This window comes from Ciconia boyciana, chromosome 3 (assembly GCF_034638445.1).
Source record: "Ciconia boyciana chromosome 3, ASM3463844v1, whole genome shotgun sequence".
Lineage (NCBI taxonomy): Eukaryota > Metazoa > Chordata > Aves > Ciconiiformes > Ciconiidae > Ciconia > Ciconia boyciana.
Genome location: NC_132936.1, coordinates 85,508,539 through 85,530,516, shown reverse-complemented (window position 1 = coordinate 85,530,516; position 21,978 = coordinate 85,508,539). Strand labels below are relative to the sequence as shown.

Here is a 21,978-nt window from a genome sequence, read left to right as displayed (position 1 = left end):
AATTGAGATTTTTATTTGTTTGTTTCTCTCAAGACCTCTGTTGGGAATTTTAATATAGGAAATAGCTCTGGGTGTGGCAAAATCTTCAATACATCAGAGTTCCAGATGATATAGTAGTTAAGAAAATTCAAGTGTTAGAGGCTTTTCTTTAAAAAAAAATAATAATAATTTTTTGTGGTTGTACTGAGTCTGGCTGAGATGGAGTTAATTTTCTTCATAGCAGCTGGTATGGTGCTGTGTTTTAGATCTGTGATCAAAACAATGCTGAAAACACACTAATGTTTTAACTATTGATGAACAGTGTTTGTCCAGCATCAAGACCTTCTCTGTTTCTCACTCTAACTCCCCAGGGAATAGATTGGGGGGTGCACAAGAGTTTGGGAGTAGACATAACCAGGCAAATGACCCAGACTAACCAAAGAAATATTCCATGGCATATGATGTCATGCTCAGCAATAAAAAGGGAGAGGAAGGGGTTTAGCGGGGGTTAGCCATCTTTTGCTCAGGAACTGCCTAGGCATCAGTCACACCATGGGAAGTGGTGAGTGATTGCCTTAGCATCACTTGTTTTGTTTCTTCTTTCTCTTTTCTTCCACTTCTCCTTCACTTATTAAACATTTTCTATCTCCACCCACAATTTTTCTTGCTTTTATTCTTCCTTTCCTCTTTCCCCATCCCACTGAGGTTGGCTGGGTGGAAATGAGTGAATGGCCTACCAGGCTTAACTGCCTATCACGGTTAAGCAACAGCAGTGGCATTTCTGAAGTTATTTGGACAATACAAAAAGGTTTTGTGGACATTGTATCTTATGTCGGCAACATAAAATGATTCACATCAAGGGGGTTTTTTGTCTTATTAAAGTATACATTTTATGAAATGAGACACTGCACTTCCCTTGCTAGCATTTTATTCCTATTAACCCTAGCCATTGCCAAGGTTTTTATTTTTTTCAAGTATGCCACCCCAGCCTGCTAGGTTCATTCAGCCTCACTCATACTCATGGTGACAGAAAACACTATGGCTTCAGTTCAGTAAGTCTAAATAAAGCTCAAGAAAGCCTGAAACCAATCAACAGAATTTCAAGAGATAATGAAATGGAATATACTGCATATACACAGCACTGGTACTGGCTTCAACACTCTGTGTTTTAAAATAAAGAGATAATTTTGGCTCTTTTTAGAGCAAATTACAGCCCCAAGTCAAAAACAAAACTAAAGGAATGAACAGTAAGACAGAGTTCCAAAGCAGGTTCAGCTTTGCGCAACATTTGACAGACACTTGACAAAGGGCTCTGATGGAAACGTGACCATTCATTCCAACACTGTTGCCAACCCTGCTGCATGTACACAGGCCTTGAAAGAGCTGACTTTTCTTGAAGTTCTGTCTTTTGAAGCTCAGAAACAGGATGAGAATCTCATCTCTTATTTAACAAAAACATACCCCCATGAGCTTTTAACACATCATAGTTAACAAACAGCTTGAAAAACATATTAAAAGGTTCATTTGAATCTTACAAGACTTCCTTTTTCCCAACACAGCACACAACCCACGCGTAGTCTTGCCTACTACAATTGTATCTGATTTCTTCAGACATTATACTTTTATGTTTAAGACATTATACTTAATATATTTAACTAATATAAAACAAATACAAAAACTGATGCTCTCATCTACATTTCAGTTGATGTTAAACCGTATTCACCTCAGATGTCAATTTATTAGGAAAAAAGTATTAGAGGAGGCTATACTCCCCCTTGCCTCCCCATTAGTAATAGGTGGTATGATCTGTGTTCCCAGTCACAGCTTGGGGAACAGAGGACAGTTCCCAAGAAATGCCCACCTTTTATCACCACAGCTGCAGCTAGCCCAATATTATTAGCTAGCCTTATACAGTTGTGTTCCTATATTAGTCTCTATACATGTGTTCCAATATATGTGTTCCAATATTATATGGAACCCTATATATGTGTTCCAATATTAGTCTCTTTACCTGAAGTTGTTGCAGCCCAGCACAACTCCCACAATGTTCTTGCCGATATCATGTACGTCTCCTTTCACAGTTGCTAGTACTATTGTACCATGATAGGGATCCTGAAAGTTGAACAAATAACACGAGTTAAATTACTCGGAAGCCTCAGTATGTTTGCACAGATCCTTCAACAGTGCAATCCTAATTCATGACCGAGACTCCTATTGTAGTACAAGCAATTGCAAAGCATAGTAGAGGTAACATAGTCAATATTAAAAACTATGTTAAAAGATCCAAGTAACAAAAACTTGCACACAAAATATTCTTGCAAATTGCACACAAGTTATTCAAAAATCTGTGTTTAAAAAAAACAATGCAGCAGATAAAAAATTTCAGATCTGGATAGCATTTTGTACAGTGCAATAACTGAACTCCTAAGATACCTCTGCTCCAAATATAAACCTCACCAATAAAGAGTTAGAACAAAAGCATATGAACACTCATAATTACACACCTGTTTATGCATCAAGAACAATCTTTCAATGCAATGCTGAGAAGAATGAGAGGAATTAGCAAAAGCAGAAGAGACTAATTTTTTATGCAACATGAATAGCAAGGGAGACATTTCAGTGCAGTGATCAGGCTACTTCAGACTACCAAGCTGAACAAACAGGCTGGATAAAGGATCTCCCTGAAGAAGGGAAGCCATACTGTCAGAAACTGGTCCTAGGCTAGACAGCACTCAGCCCTGACAAAGGGGTCCTACCAGCAGGGCAGCAGTGGAACTTCCTATAGCAATTCTCCACCAGGACACAGGCCTTTGCGATACATTTTTTAGTTGTATAATCAGTGTTGTCATTTGGAGCAGCTCCAGGCTATCACAGTGCCATGTTTGAGTTGGTGCAGGATCAGATGCCAGTAACAGACTACTTAAATTGCACAGAATTTAAATAAAGTGGAAACCTGAGCATATTCTATGTGAAACTACAAAATATTTTTGCAGCCAGTGTCTCATCTCCTTTGCAGATGGCAGAACTGGAGGATTAGATCCTTCTATGAAGCATGTTATATTTCTGGACGGTATCAAGTAGCTCTCTACTTCATGAACCTAAATTGCCTTCTGTAGTTGCAATTTTCTGGGGGAAAGAACTTTATATATTACCAAGAGTGATACTAGCATTTCCCATGGTCCTAATACATTTGTTGAATAAAATCCCTGGATTCCCACAATGCTGCTGTTTACTAAAATCTATTATCTCCCCAGTGCTCCTGTTTTGCAGAAGACTGGGGAACAAAGAAGGCAAAACGGAGGTCTGTAAGTCAGCCATCTCAGTACATCAATAAAAAAAACTTGCAGCTGAAAATATACTGCTGGAACATGAGAGAAAACTGGGAAAGAGTTTAATCAAGGACTGGGGGAGGAACAAGAAGTGCTGCCCACATGCATCATACCCAATAACTACTGATGATTTAACTAGTGATTGATATCCAAGAAAAAAAAAACCAAAACCTGGATTTGCACATAAGAAGGAAAATCTGTGCTGGGCAGCAAACAACATGGGCCAGAACACACGCTATTTTAAATAAACCCTATTTAGGGCACACTGTGATTTCAATTGTCTCGAGCAAGGAGGTCCTCAAGTTCTGGGCACACATCCAAAGGGCTTCTTTTTTTTTAATCTTGATAGAGATCCACAGCCACAGCTATTTATCCTCAAATGTAACTATCAACGCTTTGCATTTCCTGGCAGTCTGTGACTAAAACTGTCCTGGATGTTACAGTAGCCTGGGTAACATCAGACGGATCAGCTACCAGAGTCTGCAAATCATTTTCCTTCAAGTCAACATCTAACCTTGGAGACAGATGCAGCTGTTTTTTCCTCTGTCACCAATTCTCTATACAGTGACAACATTTTTTTGAAGAGGAAGGCACTACATCCCTTGCCCAGCAGAAGGCAGAGGAAGCAGGAGGACAGAAGCCCTACTTTTTCCATCCTGCTCTCCTCAGCCACACAGAATCTCTCACGATCTCTTCAGAGTGCTTGCTGTATTTTTATTAACCTCTCAAATTCCACTTCACTTCTTTTTAGCCAGAGAATTAAGTGCCAGAGGGTTCACAGTAGATCCTAATCCAGTGCTCATGGAAGCAATGGAGTAATGATTTTCACTGACTTCAAATAGCATCAGAACAAACCAGAAGGTGCCAAATACTGGCATTGTCAGCTGAATTAAAATAAAAAAGAACAGCATGAGCAGGACAGAGATGACACATAGAAAGGTGACTCATGACAGCCAGAGAACAGATCCACTTGAGATACTGGAGAGAAGACACCTTCTTCACATCCAGAAAGAGCATGGGAAAAGAGAGTACGCATTCTCCTTCTTCCGTTAAGATTAGTCAGGTTTGATTATCAGGTCATTTTTCTTTCTAAATTATTTGCCGTATTCATTACATTTATGCCGGACAATCACACAACAGATTCACAGCAAATGGAAAGATACAGTGTAAGAAGATTTCAAGGGAAGAATTAGGAACCATTCAAAAATCCACAGAAGGGAAACAAAAGGAAATACACAAATATCACAGTTTAGAGAAATTCTGCTATTCTTCCTTTTTATGTGTGTGTTAAATACCAGATTCTGATAATAGCCCTTGTCTCTGAGAATTCATGAAAACAAGGTAAGGTTCCACAGGGCTAAAGAAAAGTAAACGTACATCAAACCTAAATTTGATAGTCAGACTAAGACAAGAGAAAAAGAAAAATATTTAACAACCAAAACTGTAAGCACCTATCACATTATAAATATAGTAGGAAACAGCAGACATGAGTATTTAAAAGGGGATTTTGTCCAATTCATCTGAACTCTCTTTTTCTACGGAATAGAATCTTGTCAGTAAGGAGATATGAGGGACATCCTATATCTTCATCCTCCAATGCTCCTATCACATATTCCGTTAACCAAATTTGGAAGAAATTACTTCAAATATATGCATAGGTAGCTGATAAAACTATTCTCAGACATCACCAACTGTTGGCTGTGAAACAGGAAATGCCATAAAGGAAAGGCCCACAAGGATCTGAAAATCACTGGATATTTTCAATTATACATATTTTATATATTACGTAAAAAGTAGTCTCCAGAAACTGGTGGAAAAACACACATATGAAAAGACAACTACATTCAGACCCTGTTTTCATAAACACTTGTCCCCTGCAACTTGGTCATGGCTACACATGCAATGAGCATATTATTCTATCATAACAAGAGGTCTTGAAGTCACAATCTACGAAGAAAAAGGATGGAAGAATCGGGTTTGTTTAGCTGGGAGAATGGTCAGGGCTAGGGGGAAGGGAAGAGTTGAATAAAGAGAAACATGGTGACAGGCTTTGAACATGCAAAAGGGAGTTCCATAGTTCACAGAGGGCAGAAGTAGTAGAAGCAAATGGCAACATTTGCCATAAAGTTAGAAGTACCACAAATAAATAATACTAGAATTAAATGCCTACAAAAATACAAGAAATAAGTAACACCGGTGTAAAGGGCCTACAAAGGCTTATGGTATTCTTCAGGAAACTTGTGACAACAGCTTAGGCACACACCAAGCAGAGTTCCACAAAATCTGCACTTTATGAATTTCAGACCTACTTCAAATTACGCCAAGACTGTCAGTTTCCATATGACTGCATCAACCCTCCAGCATGAAAGCTGAATAAATGTCATTAGCAAAAAATAATTTCAATTTTTGTCATGGCATGCTATGAAAGAGTTACAGCACAGAGGACTGCGTCTTGCCTCTTCCTCTATGCTGCCTCGTTCGGCTCGCCTTTCCTCTCTTTCTTTTTCCATATAGGGAATAAGGTGGCCAACTGCTTTCTTCATAACTCGAGCAGACTTTATCACCTGCATAGAAACGGGGGGGGGGGGGGGGGGAAACAATAAAGATCACATATAGGAATAGCCTCAGATTTCTCATAGCTTTCTTTTATACCCATTCAAAAAATAAACAAAACTTGATTTGCAAACCCAGATTCCAGCTTTGCAGAGCATTCTGTGGTAGCAGGCTGCTGGCCCTACCGGCCTAAGGGTCTACACATGACACTTGCTTTCACAGTGCAACCTTTTGGACCACCCACAACAGAATTGGAAGGTACAAACAGGCCTAGACTTGGAAAGTGCTAAACACAGCAATATTTATTTGGATCTTTTTTCTCTCTTGCCCTTTTTCACAGGCTCAGACTTAAAACTGCATTTCAAATAAAGCAAAAACACTCAGAAAGAAAGGAAACAAACATGTAAAACTACATAAAGAAAGTCAAGTTCCAAAGTAAAGAAAAAATAGGGCTGCTTCTTAGCAGCACCTGAATTTTCACAATTCATGTGCTATATCTGAAAAAACAGCCAGCACAGAATGTTTTGGCTATAGTTTACAAAGTTAGTTTTTGCAAAATAGGAAAATATATGAAATCACTTTCCGTTACCTGAGGCAGAAACATCTTTCCAGCACCAAAAAGATCACCAACGATTTTCATGCCATTCATCAAAGGCCCTTCAATTATATTTAGAGGTCTAGGGTATTTTTCCTGATTTAATCTTGCTTCTTCTGTATCTGCAGTGACATACTTCTCAATGCCCTGGGAAAAAAAACTGAGAAGCTTTTATCTTGCTAGAAATACAGCTTTTATTTAGTTGCCTTCTCCACCCAAAAAAATCACAATGAAAGTACAAACAGATACTTTAGATACTGCTAGTCTTTAACAATACCTCGAATGTGTATTTAAAATAGGTTTTCTTAAGAAACAAAACACTGTAGTTCTTCGGCATATAAAGTTATTCAAAGCAACAGTCCCCAGTATTAACAGGTTAGTTTGGTTTTCTTAACGGTGTCATAAGAAAAACCAAACATTCAAAGACTGCTTCCTCAGCACAACTGCCACTCAGTGCAGTACTGTTAAAGGACCAAAAAAACCCCTAGAAAGTAAAAGCAGTATGTTAGAAAGTAAAAGCAGTTACGTTACTACCAATACTAGTGGAACAAAATATTAAGGGTCAAAGACTTCATCTTGTGAAGTTTAGAGACAAATCACCACAATTTTCTCTGTTATTATAGTTAATTAAATATATTTTAAATTAATAGCTTTTAAAAGAATAGCAGTTGAAGAATTTTTAAAGCCAAAGATGTCCCTTAAAGTCTGCATTGAGATCTTGTCTCTGAGACCTGGCAGGTAGGACAATTTTCTGCACAGATTCACCTTTGTGAGAGCATATTCCAGCCTTTCCTCCACAGACCTTTTCCGCCACTCATCGGTCTGTACAACTTTTCTTCCTCCTTGGGCATGATTCTGAAGAGGAAAGACATCCATAAAAGCTTGCAAGCACAGAAAGTACAACTACAGACTTTACTTGTAGAAAAGTGAGGATGATTTCAAGTACTGACCCATAAAATAATTTTAGATTATCCAAAAGGTTTTTTATATACATGCAAATCATATTGCAAACACCTGTGATGTACTGCAGACACTTAGGGGGTCTACATCCCAAAGAGTATATACCTCAATGAAGATGTAAACAAAACAAACAGAGAATAAGTTTAAAAAAAAAAAGAGGGAGAAGTTTAATAATTTTCACGCTCTTAAAAATGATGAAATGACTAATCCTAAGGGTTTTACTTCTGGGAACATAATTTAAATTGATTCCTGGCCCACACACTACACTTCATTTTAAAATGCTAATTAATTTGGCACTAATTCAGTTTCTGCTGGAATAGGTTATGTTATTCCATATCACAGATGTGTTTTCAATCAGGCGGCCTACAGAACTACTGTTTCTCATGCACATAGACCGTCCCAAACCCTCGCCTGCTCTCTTTGCCTCACACTCCCCTTTGCTATGAAGGCAAAGACCGAAAGGCCTTCACAATGCAAGAAAGCTCGTAAGCACCCACACCAGGAAGGCTCGTGGAAGAGCATGCTATCCATTACTTCAACCAGCACACTTCAGGCAAGTAATTTCTTTTCCTCTGTCAGTTATTGCACGTAATCCGACATCTTTCTGTCCTTACGAACCTCCTATACTTCTGAGTGCTCATCAGCAAGTTCTTAAAGATAGAGCCATGGGAAAAGTCATGGAAACAACATCTCACTCATGAGAACAGAAACCAGAACAAGTTTTCATTCATGTTTATATGAATGTTAGCTAACTTCACAGCTTCTTGTTGCCAAACCTTATTCCACTCATAGGTCTAGTTTGTACAAAGGGAATGAAAGGAGGAGGAAAATGTTGCCCAGAGAGGTTGTAGTCTCCATCCTTAGTTATATTAAAAACCCAACTGGACATGGCCCTGAACAACCTGCTCTTGCTGACCCTGCTCTGAGCAGGGGAGTTGTACTAGATGATCTCCAGAGGTCCCTTCCCACCTCAGCCCTTCCATGATTCAATGAAAATGTACAAAGTGCTCCTCAACCTCTGGCCAGACACTTTAGCAAGGGAACCATTCCAACCTAAAAATAAGCCATGAAGCTGTAGGGTGGGCAAGCAGGGACCACAGTGGCAAGCACTACATGCAGATCTTTAAAAACGGGATTATTATACTGCATGCTGAGGATGAAAAAAACTGTCTTTGGAAGCACAACTCCCATTGCCATAAATGGGACAAAGTTTCAGTTTGAGAACGTTGGCAGCTATACACTTTATGGAAAATGTTGCTTTAATCTCAAACTTCAAATAAAGACTGATCTCCTAAATCTGCATGGATTAAGTTCCTCATTTTTCCCCACAGGTCTAGCATTCAAACAACTGGCAAGGTACATTACTACTATTACCTGAAGGAACTAGGAGGAAACTTCACTGGCACTCTATTAGAGGTGCGATACTTGAAATGGAACTGCACATTCTATGTTCTTTGTGCAGAATAAACTGCAGTAATTGGAAATAAAAATAATATATGCACTTACTGACTGATGAGTACACTTTTGTGTTAAAAAAAACCATTAGACAAAAGAACTTAGAGCCATTCAATTCGACTATATCAGAGGAAGGTCTGAGTAAATATTTTGAAATATGCCTCAAACTCCAAAACCTCATGTAATAATCCTTCTCACTGGCTGTAAGTGACTATCTGTTTGGACTCTCACATTTGTCCAGAGCCAAGATGAAATCCAAATCAGGATGCTTACCTCCAGTGAAAACCTGAAAGTTGTAATATTGTGTTAAATTTCAATAGAGCTTTTAAAGATGTTTTGAATCAAGAGTGTCTCTCTTTTTTGCAGTTGGGGGCTGTTTTACCCCCACAATAAAACTACCACCATGACTAAGAGCAGAGATTACAACCGTGGCTTCTCAAACTTCTAGACCTAGAAGGAGTCGTCATCTGCTTCCAGTTCTACTTTTCATGCTCCATTTAAATTCACATTCTGCTTTCTGCAGAAACACTGTTTAAGCAATCCCTTTCTAATTCCCCTTCTTTTTTTTCTTCCTCTTTCTGCAACCCCAAATACCCTAATGGTAAAACTCTACTTATACAGACAAGATCAATTGCAGGTGAATTGCTTAGACACTAAGAGCACCATCTAAAATAGCCTAAGCACAAGGGATAGGGAGAGTCTTCCTGTACTGGTTTTCAACATGTTGCCATTGTTCCTAAAAAGCACACACCACCATAGGGAAAACTACAAACCAAATGAAGCTGTGCACAGAAATAATACCCCCAGGAGCATGCAAACCTTCTTGTGCACTTAAATCTAAGAGCCACCTAACCCAGAGAGATTTTTCCTCTATGTTCTGTTCAAAACAAGATTTCACCAGTCATTTTAATGGCTGATAATCTGGAAACCTTCAGGTATGTAATCTTTGTCTAATCACCACTGTCATTACAGCATCTCAAACACTAAATAGCTGATCCTCACTCTTGACATGAGTTACATGAACTGGAAGTCTATGGCACAGCCAGGAACCACAAGCAACTCCTCCACCTTTTACGTATACTCCAAGCAAACCATTACCACCAGAGAGGCAGGTTTACTCTTTTGTCTCCCACAGTGCACTTGTCAATTAAGCTGCAGCACCAAGATCTGCTTCGGTTGTGGGTTGGCCTTTTCTGTTTTTTTGTTTGTTTGTGAGGGGTTTTTTTGGTTTGGGGGGATTGGGGGGGGGAGTTTGGTTGGGAGTTTTTGTTATTGGTTTGGGGTTTGTTTTTTTTAAAAAGAATGCCTATGCAGCTTGGTCTTCTGAAGCATATGAAGAACTCTGGTGCAGGATCTTTCAAGGCGCCTATGAAACTGGAGAGGCTCAATCTATCACAGAGTTCACATTTTATTCTGTATTAATAACTGAATCACTTGTAGTATCATTAGTAACTTCTAACACCCAGTGCTAGCTTGACACATGCAGTTTATAGGCTGTTCTACCTACCATCATCAGGGAGGTGTTAAAGCCCAGGTAGTAAGCTGGCTACTATTCAAAGCTTAAAATTGGAAGTTACCTGAGCATAATGTAAAAGTTTCTCTGTTGCATCAGGATCTTTGTTCCAGATTAGATTCTCACACAGCTGTAGCAATTCCTTGTGGATATCATCATACACTGGCAGATTCCCAGCATTCACAATTCCCATGTCCATGCCATACTGAAAAAAACCCATACAGAATCCCCCAACCAGGGTTGTCAGACATAGCACTGCACATCTGCCAAGTGCAAACATATGGAAGCCAAAAGCACACGATACCTTAATTGCATGGTAAAGGAACACCCCATGCATTGCTTCTCGAATGGCATCCATTCCTCGAAAGGAGAAAGACAGATTGGAAAGACCTCCACTTATCCTGGCTCCTGGCAGTGTTTCCTATAGGAATTGCACATAGATTTTTAGAAAAGTGCTTTCCAAAAAGGAAACCCAAGCAAAGCATTCAGTCCATAAAACAGTTGGCCCCTAAGCTGCAGTGCATTGGCTATGCACCCTTTCTCTCTTCCCTGTTCCAGATCCTTCTAGTTACTCAAAATTCATAAAAAGCAATTCAAATATCTGTAGAAAAAGATACAAGTAAAAGGAAAGATCCAGCCTAGTTATGTGTAAGCAACTACCATGGTTTCCATAGTCATAGGTGCTATTCTAAACATATCAGTCCTCCCACAGCAGCATTCCAGATTTTCCCCATGCAGACCTACTTATGGCTCTTCCATCCCCCACTCCCCTGGAAACAGGAGCAGCCAACCTGCCTGCTTGCATGTCTCAGGAGCAGGCTGTAGCTGAGCACCTAACCTCTAGGGTGCACCCTCCCTTCCAGAAGCCCTGTGGTGACAAAATAGCCTGTGGGGTGTTCAAGCCCCAGACTGCTACTGACAGAGCATCTCCAGACCAATCAAGTTGCCTTGTGAAACACAACAGTGCAGCTACCTTGGCTGTATTCAGGTGATGCTCTTCACTGCTGTACTTCCTTATACACATTTTGGCTAAATAAAAAGTCAGGTTACTGCACAAATCCCTTTCACAGTTACAGAAATTTATTAATTTAAAAAGGCAGCTTTCACATACCTTCAAAGAGGTCCTTTTAGCTAGAACATGAATGTGATTGTTAACTTAATTAATATAGTATATTTACAGTAGAGATAATGGACAGAAATATATTTATAGAATTATTTGAAGTTGTTCTACTGGAAATACAACAATATTGGGGAATGGCTGCACTTCAGAGGAACAGTCCCCTTGCTAATTTAAAATGCATATCATTTTGCAGCACTGTTTTGTTGGTTTTGTTTGGGGGTGTTCTTCTGTTTTGTGGTGGTTTGGGGTTTTAAGCAACCTCAGCAAAATACTTCAAGTTAAAATAAGCTTACAACTTACTTTTATGGTTTTAGTAGCATTGATAAAATTCATGGCATACAGGTTATGTTCTTCCATTCCAGTTCCTATGGTCAAAATATTAGGGTCAAATATTATATCATTTGGATTGAAGTGCACTTTTTCCACAAGGAGGTGATAAGCTCTGGAACAGATTGCAATCTTGGTTTCTGTTTCTGTTGCCTAGTGGAGAAAAAGAATTCTGACATGAAACTTACAGACAACACAAAAAATAAACCCCCAAGAAATCATTTACAGTTCCAGTGACTCAAGACTGAGAATCTGAACATCACAAATATTAGAAAAGGATTATATAAAAGGATTTTGTATTAAAAATATCACCACACTTGTACCTGGAGTTTTGACTCAACTCATTAAAAACTAGTTTTATTCCCCAACATTTCATCATCCTATGCAAAGTTTAATATGTGGGTTTTGACATAACTAAATTAATTCACAAAGATTCCACTCTCATGCAAAACTCAGTTTCGGAACTAAAAAAAATCTTCTATGAAGGAAGGAAGAGTTCAGCGTGGCTGAATAGCAAGAGACACGCTCTTGTGCTAGCAGAGCTACACTTAGAGTAGTACTTGGATTCCTCAAATGTGAGCACCACAAGAAATGCTTACATATCAGGGTCAAAACTATTGCTAAGACTATATAAACCTCTTTGAATCACCCGTGTCAATTAAACAAAACAACTTTGTCTTGCACAAGAGTAAGAAAGCCTTGCACTCCAGAAGAAAAATATGTCTCCTTTAAAGCGACACTCACCTGCCCCATTTCATCAAAAGCCATGACAACCACAGCTGCTCCATACAGCTTAATTTTCCTTGCCTTCTCCAAAAAGTCTTCTTCGCCTTCCTTCAGACTGATGCTGTTTACAATGCATTTCCCTTGGCAACATTTCAAACCTGCTTCAATCACTGAAAAATTTGAGGAGTCAATGCATAACGGCACCTGTAAATAACAGAGAAGTAAGCCAGGGGAATACATACAAGTTATAAATTAGAGTTCCACATGCTGTTTGCCCATTTGGACATAAAAATGCACACAATATTAATCAGCATTTATGAATAAAAAGTTTCCAGATGGTATTTGTAGATTCACTTTGCTTTAAATGCAAACCTCATCAGGAATTTAACTGAAGAGCTTCTATGGCAACTACATCACATATCATACAGAAACCTCTACTTCTCCCTGTATTGTCTTGTGTTTCTAATTAGATACTCATTTTTAGAGAATGCACTTTGCAAAAGTATCTTTTAAAACCACCCTATATCCATAGCAATTTTAAGTTTTGTGAAAAGCAATACCGTTATGCACTGCCAATATATAGATTATGGCTCGTAACTGCTGCAAAAGGAACCTGCATTCGGCTTTTCTAACCAATGAAAAGGACTAGCATATATTTAGCTGAAATCAGACAGAAATTGTTAAAGCCTCTGTCTCCCCCAAAGGCCTTCCCTATAACAGTACCTTTTCGTCCTGGGGGACACCTACATCTGCTTATTAAGCACCTAAACTGGTTACTAAATAAATCAATATCAAAATTTTCTGAAAGGCAATTTCCAACTCAATAAAATGTTCCTTATTGTGCTTTGGAGTGACTCAGTTACAACCTTTGCAATATCAGGTTCTGAAGAAATCAAATTACAAAATCTGGTCATTGCAGCAGGGCCATCCAGCATCCCATCATCCATATTGATGTCAAGAACCTGGGCCCCCATCTCAACTTGCAATTTGGCTACACTCAGGGCTTCCTAAAGAAGAAAGTCAAAAACCAAAACAACAGTCAGTAGAAAAAAGCCTAGTCATTCTCAAGATAACATTTCACTTCTCCAAAATAAGCATGCAGCCAAAAATTTTAAAATTTGTAAGACATTCCATAAGAGAATAAGGAAATGGTCTGTGATGTACAACAACATACAAAAGTTGTTAGTATGGCACAACTGGTAACTAACTTGTTCACAAAAACATGACACCAGAGACCTAATGTTCTGGTAGTACCACTGATTTTAGACCGCTGGTCATATGCTTAATTGAATGATTTAAGATTTGCATAGTAACAAGGACTTCTGACTGCACAAGATTACAGGAAAACAGTCTCTGTGATGGTATGAAATAAGGGTCTTGCATCACAAGCTCTCCTGTTTTATAACACAAAGTACTTAATTTTTGGAGGTTTTTCGACATTTTTTCCAGATGCAGAATAATCACCAAGTGCTAAGAAGGAAATACTAAAGTTTTCCCTCTGGCCCACATAATTATCTGAACACCCATGTCTGTTTGCTTTCTCTTTTTTGTAACCCTGCAGACTGAGGAGACAAAAAAGAAAAAGGTTTTTAGTTGTTCACAGTCCCCAACAACCTGTGTTTAAAGCTCTCTTTATTTAATAGGTCTAACCAGCTTCACGACTTCTAGGAGCTTAAGAGTCAAACTTCCTAAAAAACAAACTAAGGCTTTAATTTTGATTGCATCAACTACAGCAGCAGAGCACACTGTGGGGCAGAGTCTCAGCTCTCCAGAAATGTCACTTGTAAATGGTTACTGTAACATTCAAACAAATAGTCACCAGTAAAGAATGAGTCCTCCAGCCTTTTCATTTCTGCCCTGCAGCTGTTTCAAGAAAGCAATTACCTTCTAAGTAACTTTTTTCTGTAGCAACTCTCATTCTGTAACAACTCTGTAGCAGGCTGAAGCCAGTGATCAAAGTATATAAAGATTAGATGCAACTGTAATGCTGACCAGGACTGGAGAAGGGAGGGAAGGACAGTGAGGGCTGCACAGTGGCACAATCTATCCCAAGTCAGATGTACCCCACATGTTGGAAGGAGGGATTACACCCCCTCTCCTTCCTCCCTCCTCCCTCCTCTATAAATCCAACCCTAGATACAGCACAACCAGGACATTTTCTAAACCATCATCAGCTGTGTAACAATTTAAAATGAAAAGTCATGTTTCCTGTAACAGTTATCAAAAAAACAAAACAAAACAAAACAAAACCCTTGTAAAACCCTTCCCACAAATTTATTAGGAGCTGGTAAGCACAGAAACAAAGGACAGTGAGAAAGTAAATTCTCCTTGTTTCCTTCTTCTTGTAACTGGTGTAGAATTGTGCTTTGTGCCAGCAAAACAAACAACCAATAACACAGTGCAATGGAGCAATGAAAAATCAGAGCATTAGCTGTAAAGATTATTGTTAAAGTATATACTTCATAGTTGCCTGCCATGATGAGTTTAGCAAACTTCCGTGATCCTGCAACATTGCAGCGTTCGCCAATGTTAACGAAGTTGGTGTATGGCCCAATCCTGAATGGCTCCAGACCTTTAAAAGATATTTTTAAACATATTTGTAAAAACAGAAAAGAAAAAACTGTGTAAAAAAGACAAAAGCCCTTTTCTAAACTGTGAAATAAGGATGTCTCTCTCTTTAAGAATAGTGATTTCTCAGCACAGCAGGATGTGCACAAATCTAATGAGTAACTAGCAAAGAAATGCAATGAAACAACTTCCAACACATATGCCAAAGGTTTCTATCCTTCCTCAATGACAGTCAATAATTTACCCAACTGACACAAAATAACAGCCAATTTGTTCAATATAAAATGACGAGAAGCTACAATTCTTTGGGCATCTCTGTGTACGCACATACACACCTCCTCTCAACTTCCAACTATGTTATCTCATGACTCTATCACCACCAGAGAAGGAGCCTACTGAATTGACTGACAAACAAGGTCAACTTTTAACCATGCACACAAGTTCAGAGAAACAAGCCAAGTGGGACCCTTGGGTAGCAGGCAACTCAGAGGCAAACAAACCTTACAGCAGAACAGAATAAGCTAATGCATGAAACCACAGGCCAACCATGATTTATTTAATTTATGCTAAACTGATTTGACTTCGAGATTAAAATACCAGCCCAAAAAGAAGGTACTGTTTTACTTGGATACATGTCCCAAAGGCTTAAAAGAAGGCCTTGGCTGAGGAACATACAGATCTAGACTTTACTAAAACAAAAGACATTCTAGACCTGGATGTATTGTTGAAACACTGTCCCAGTATGACTGGATCAACATCTGAGGCAACATAGGGCAGCTGTCTCACAGCAGGTGAACAAGGATCTCGTCCCAGCTCTGCCACCAACTGCAGTCAAATTACCTAATGTCTCTGTGCTTAACCCTCTCCTGTTGCAAAGTGAGGATAAAGATCCTCACTCACCATTACAAAGTGTCTGAGACTTGCAGAGTAAAATATGCTGGCTTGCTTATATTATACAAGATTGTAATAAAATGTTCCATTAATCCTTTGGCCAAAGCAGTAACATTTAGATCTAGTTAGACATCCACAAGCTTCCTGGATTCAGGCAGAACCAGAAACTCATACTGCCATTCTGGTCAGCAGAAAACAGCAAATAAATGTATAAAGGAAGGTAGCATGAGTTATAAAGCTCAAACTGTTACACTCCATTTTACCTGACAGCAGCATGTATCCTTGAGAGAGAGAAGGTGGAACACGAGGCTTACAGAATTTCACAGCTTCGGCAATTTTCCTGAGTTACAGGAAGAGAAAAGTAAAGAGTAAAGTTTTTGATTAAAATTAAACCACTCCAGACAAGATTCAAACAGAAAATACTAGACTTATAGGTACATCTCCAATTAAGCCCTGTAGCAGACAAGACTAATTAGCTTGTTTCACTTTGTGTGGCCAAAGGCAAAAACATACTCCCAGATGATCCATCTTTTCAGGAAACTCTAAGACAAGCCATGGAATATTGCTCCACAGAAGCAGCACTTAATTTACTTCCCAGTGCACCTAAAGTTGTAGCTCATGAGGTACCTGATATGTGCTGGTGTAGTACCACAGCAACCTCCAACTATGTTGACCAAACCATCCAAAGCAAAATTCTGTAAAAGGGAGGGAAAGATAATTTTGTTTCAAGTTAATAAATGCATCTTATATATATTGCTTTTTAGCTATATATTTACATCTATTTTTTCTCCATATGTTAAGCAATTCAGGGGAATCAGAAGAAAAAAATTAAATTAAAAAACATCAGTACTATTCCGTCTCTTTAGGATTTGTTTTGAGATGTGGATTCCCAAGGCTAACCAGCAATTTCAACACCTAATTTTAGGAAACTACATTTGAAACTGACCTATTTTATACTGAAGCCCCAGATGAAAACCTGGATGAGGACAAAAGACTAGTCATACTCTGTTATAAAAGGGAATTAACATCCAGCAGCTACTGTGTTCTTGCTGACACACTGCAGCTCCAGCCACACAGTTCTGTCTTGCACAGATCAAGTGGCACATGGAAGGACACTGTGCACTGCAACACCACCACCCATCAGCGGTTTCTATATACACAACTCTATAAAATTCTGCCAGTTCATAAAACCACTCAGCTTTTTCAACAATTCCCAAATGTAAAAGTAAGAACATAGGAATGCAAATGAGTAACATCCACAGATCAAGCTGCAGAAAAGCTACTTAGTGTAGGACACGAAAGTAATTAAGGTTTTCAGAGTTTCCTAAGTAGTTTTTCCTAACCTTGTATCTCAAAAGTACTATCATTCAGCAAATTGTCTATAAACAATCCAAGTGACATATAGAGCCATCTGAGGGGGGAGGGGGGGGAACCAAACAAAAAACCCCACCACACCACAGTACTGTAACAAATACACATAAAATACAAGCAAAGAATTCTTGGCTACTAGTATGCCAGATATGACACATTCATGAGAAGTATTTCATACCTTTATATGCTTGGCAGTCACTTCTGGAGTTTCATCATAACCACCAAAAGTATTGGGAAGACCTTGAAACATAATTTTTCTAATATTACAATTTGTTTGAAGCCTACAAGAACAGAATTAAATTCCATAAAAGACATATTTAAAGTAGCTACACTTGTATGAGGACTAAAATGCCTCATCACCCTTGCAATCATTACTCAATAGATTATTAATCATGCAAGAGAGTATTCTGGGTTCACTGTCACAGAACTAACAACAGTTACTTTCAGCATTTTAAAATATTCTTAATCTCTTTTTAATAGTAAAATCTTTTCATCTTTTCAAGCTAATTCAACTCTATTATTGCTAATGAGATGGAATGGTTTAGTTACATTTCATCTGCCTGCAAGCATAGGAACATGTGCACCAACACACCTGCGTTGGGGTAACAGATGATATAGGCTGTTGTACATTTTCCAATTGTTTCAATGAATGGTCGCATTTCAACTGCCCCTAAAGCACAATTTAAGCCGATACTGGAAAATAAATTTTCAAAAGTTATTTTGAGGTAAAAACACCTTTTGCACACAAAACAGACAAATGTTAGTGCTGGCAACTGCTAGCTCCCACAATCATCTACAACAAAACCAACCTGATCTCCAATTTCTTTAATCATCATCATCAATACAGCAAGACTGTGCAAAAGGAGAACCCTCAGGTGGAAGAAAAGCGCAAGGGAGAGGGGGACTGGACTGAATTGAACTGGGAACAGTAAATGAAGATTTCATTTCAAAATCCAGGAGGAAAGTAGCAGCATTTTGACAGCAACTGCAGCAATAGGACGACTCTGTATTGTCTAGGTGAGAGAGAGAACAAGTGGAATGAGAATGACAGACTGGAAAGGAGCCTTGTGCTACAGGAAGAAGTATGAAAAAGGTTGAAAGAGTAAGACCTGCTTCAAGCTGCTAATTCATCATTTTCTTTTAAAATTATACATAAATTATGTTGACCTTGGAAGAAATCAAGTGCCTCCCCCAAGATGCCTCGTGGCAGCACTAAGCTTGGACAACTGAATCTGCTACATCTTAGTAACCTAGACAGCACTACAGCAGAACTATTTCAGTTCTGCTTCTCAGACAATTTTACCAGTATATGAGGTACAATCATGTTTTCCTTCATTCAGTGACAGATACATAAATATGACTTGCACTCAAAATGTCTAAATCGATATTAAAAATGGAAATTTCTCTTGCAGAAAGTATATAAGAGATCTTTTACATATGTTTCCTGATCTCTCTGCACCATTCCAGGAATCACCTTATAAGCATTGCAAAACTCAAAAGGTACTCACAGTGCTGCTCTAAGAGGAAGATGTAAAAAAAAGCTTTCTCCTTTCCTGGAATAACGGTCCCAGAGAGGATGCAAGCTAACCCACTGAAACAGGAATGGCTAACAGCCACATCTCTCAGCTAACTGAGCCACAGAGGCTGCCTCAGAGGTAGCTAAGTTAACAAAGTGCACATATGCTCACTTAGTTTCCCAGAGGTCAAAAGCAACAAAGCCCTGCACAGGACCGGGAGCACAAAACAGTTTTTGACTCTTATCCTGTTTCCAAGGAGTAGGCAGGGGCTTGGTAACTGCACAGGTAGTAGCAGTAAATGCTTGCAGCCCAATTCACTTGTTGGACAGAATCACAAATCCTTGAGATCCAAGGGGCGGGGGGGCATATACGTTTGTTTTTTCAAACAGCCAGCTCTACCTTTGAAATGCTTTTTCTAATGCACCTCATATGGGCCATTCTATTTAAACAGGAAAACTTTAAAAGAACCCTTTTATTCTCATTTCTCTATTCAGTGTTTACACACATTTAAATCCTTCATACAGATCGCCTGGATACAAATGCATAATTACAGCAATGAGATTCTGGAATTTATTTCCAAGTGGTGGCTTATCTCTCAGGATTTTTGAAGCAAAGCAAGGTAAGAGTTTTGTTAACAAAACTGTCCTTATCAGATGCAGATGAATGAAGGTATTTACTACTGTTAAGTCATTCAATTTACAAGCTTCCAGCTCACACTCCCCACCCCCTGTTTTTAAGCTCTCTCCTGTATTAGGCAGCTTCATCTCTCCCTTCCACATTTAATAGCCATCTGTCTCTGGTTCTGAGTACAAACTCGCCTGTCACCCTCTTTACCTCACCTTACCAGAGAGATACTGTAAAAGCATCCACTGTACTCACCAAACAAGCACTTCTTGATGTTCTTACTTGACTTACTGGCTACTGGCCCTCCAGACCACCTGAATGATTACCCACTACAGGGGTTGCTGACAAATATATCTATAAGCATGACACCATCCAAGCATTACCCATTTCAAAACTGCCAAGTCAGACTAAGCACAGACATGAACATTCATTAGGAAACAAAAAGTAGCTTCCACGGCCAGTATCATCTCCCCACAGCACTCAACAGCATCATGAAAGAAAAGGTATAAGAAAAGCAAACCGTTAACCACGTCTTAAAAGCCAGCAGCCTTGAATCAGATTGCTGGTATGCTATCACTGCTAACCATCACACCCTCATCTTAAACATCACCTCCCTCCCTTTCTCATTTCTTCACAGCAGTCACGTATCAGCTCCTGTGAAAGCTAAGGCTGCAGAGTGCCCTTGGGACCAGAACTAACACCACGTGAGGGCCCTAAATTCAGCGTACATCTTCTTAACGCTACCACAGTAGAAACAATCACAAGAGCTGAAATAACATGACAGGAACTCATGCCACATATCTTTCAGCACTTACTAAGCACAGTTCACGCATTTCTCAGCTACTATCTATATCAACCGGACACAAAGCGCACACTTTTTAGGGAGGCTCCAAACCAAACTGACTTAAGGACAACATATCACCCTAAATAGGACATACAAAACCCAAATGGAAACATGTGAACACGTATAACATGATCACTAGGATACTACTACTAATCAGCTTTTTCACAACCCTAAAGCCACTCTGTACCAATCTGGCAACAGAAACAACATTAAATGCAATCTGCTCCCACAACTAAAACCGTTCTGCCACAGTGCTGTATAGTAGCCTTCGCATAAATAGGAAACAGACCCTAAGTATTCAGACCCATAAGATAGCTTTTATGAAATATGGTTTAATAAATCTCTGATTTCTGCTCCAGTGCCCTTCTCTTTAGAGGCAAGAGAGTTATGAGCAAGATTATGTGAGACAGACTCATGCCAAATATGGATCACTAGGCTGTGATGTTGAGAGAAGGAGTCAACTACCACCCTGTTCCAAGAGGCTCCATATGTTACTTCTGGAGCACCGTCTGGTCTGGGAAAGTGGAGCCTCAAGGGCAGTCAGGAAAGCTGTGAATGCAGTCTTCTGCTTTTGTATCACTGTGATGACAGATTGTGCGTTTTAGCTGGAATTTTGTTGTAAAAACAAACAATGGCTCATCACAATGTGCATGGCATGCACTGCTAACAGTGAATTACGTGTTCTAAGTTAGAGTATTCTAGGAAAAAACCATCTATTTCCGGTGTAAGTTTTGGTGTGAAGAACCAACCTGAGAGAAGAAATGGTAAAGAGGGAAGAGGAGGCAAGGGGGAGGTAGAATAGGGCACAGAAACACAAAAGAATAGAGAAACAGGGAATGGTATTCAAATTAACATGCAAAACCTTGCACAATTACCAAAATCTGCTATATCATGCATTTTCACAGATCTTAATCTCATTCTTATGTCAACTTTTCTGCCTGAACAGAAAAGAATGCAAGTAAATGGAGGCATCAGGAGCTCTCAAAGCAACAATGCACATCCTTGAGAAAAACACTCAGGGAATATATACATTTTTGTAAGAGTTCAGTAAAAAGAACACTGGCATGAAATCTTAAGATTTGCTCTTTCAAGCCACCCTGAAACATTCTGAGCTGGCACTGCTTCCCTCTAAGAAAGCGATGTAAGCCCTGCCCATACCAGGAATTAGCTCCTTGCACAATCTGAGACTGCAGGAGATGGCAAACTACAGTTTCAGAATTATTTTTTTTTTAATGCTTTGACCTAATTGTGATTTCAGCAGCTGTTGCAAACACAAAACCCCAGATTATTTAAAACAATGTTTTAAAAATTCCGCATTCTTTGGAAACATAATTTCTGCTGAGGGAACGATAGCAGAACATGTTAGCAATATATGTGATTAAATATGATCACAGTTAGTATAGCTTCCATTTCGCTGCAAGCAAGGGGTTAAAACAGAAAAGAATCACAATCTACAGATAACTTACTAAGACAAAGATACACTTCCTTACCAAAGTGGCTTACTGTGGGAAACACTAATGACAAATGCCTCTCCTGTCTGGCCTGAGAGGGTACGCCCACTCTTATCCACAATGGTCCCAGAAACCTAAATATCAGTTGAACACAG

The 21,978-nt window shown here is 39.1% G+C and overlaps 1 protein-coding gene across 9 annotated transcripts in view; it reads right to left on the bottom strand.

The window, feature by feature from the left end:
* The window catches only part of MTR (5-methyltetrahydrofolate-homocysteine methyltransferase), a 54,774-nt gene that overhangs the window by 15,355 nt on the left and 17,441 nt on the right, over positions 1–21,978 (bottom strand). For 6 of the 9 annotated variants that reach the window (XR_012041596.1, XR_012041598.1, XR_012041597.1 and 3 more), the window contains exons 8-22: positions 21,863–21,957; positions 17,980–18,080; positions 17,566–17,627; positions 16,644–16,711; positions 16,280–16,356; positions 15,017–15,129; positions 13,424–13,564; positions 12,576–12,761; positions 11,805–11,984; positions 10,689–10,805; positions 10,449–10,589; positions 7,222–7,311; positions 6,451–6,603; positions 5,765–5,872; positions 1,991–2,091 (exon numbers count right to left, since the gene is read on the bottom strand). Coding sequence is in view for 6 of the 9 variants with exons in the window: in XM_072856450.1 (XP_072712551.1) it covers positions 1,991–2,091; positions 5,765–5,872; positions 6,451–6,603; positions 7,222–7,311; positions 10,449–10,589; positions 10,689–10,805; positions 11,805–11,984; positions 12,576–12,761; positions 13,424–13,564; positions 15,017–15,129; positions 16,280–16,356; positions 16,644–16,711; positions 17,566–17,627; positions 17,980–18,080; positions 21,863–21,957 (1,733 nt within the window). In the remaining 3 variants the exon portion in view is untranslated. Of the gene's footprint in view, positions 1–1,990; positions 2,092–5,764; positions 5,873–6,450; positions 6,604–7,221; positions 7,312–10,448; positions 10,590–10,688; positions 10,806–11,804; positions 11,985–12,575; positions 12,762–13,423; positions 13,565–15,016; positions 15,130–16,279; positions 16,357–16,643; positions 16,712–17,565; positions 17,628–17,979; positions 18,081–21,862; positions 21,958–21,978 lie in introns of those variants that run through there. The other 3 variants (XM_072856449.1, XM_072856447.1, XM_072856448.1) reach the window with 3 other exon arrangements.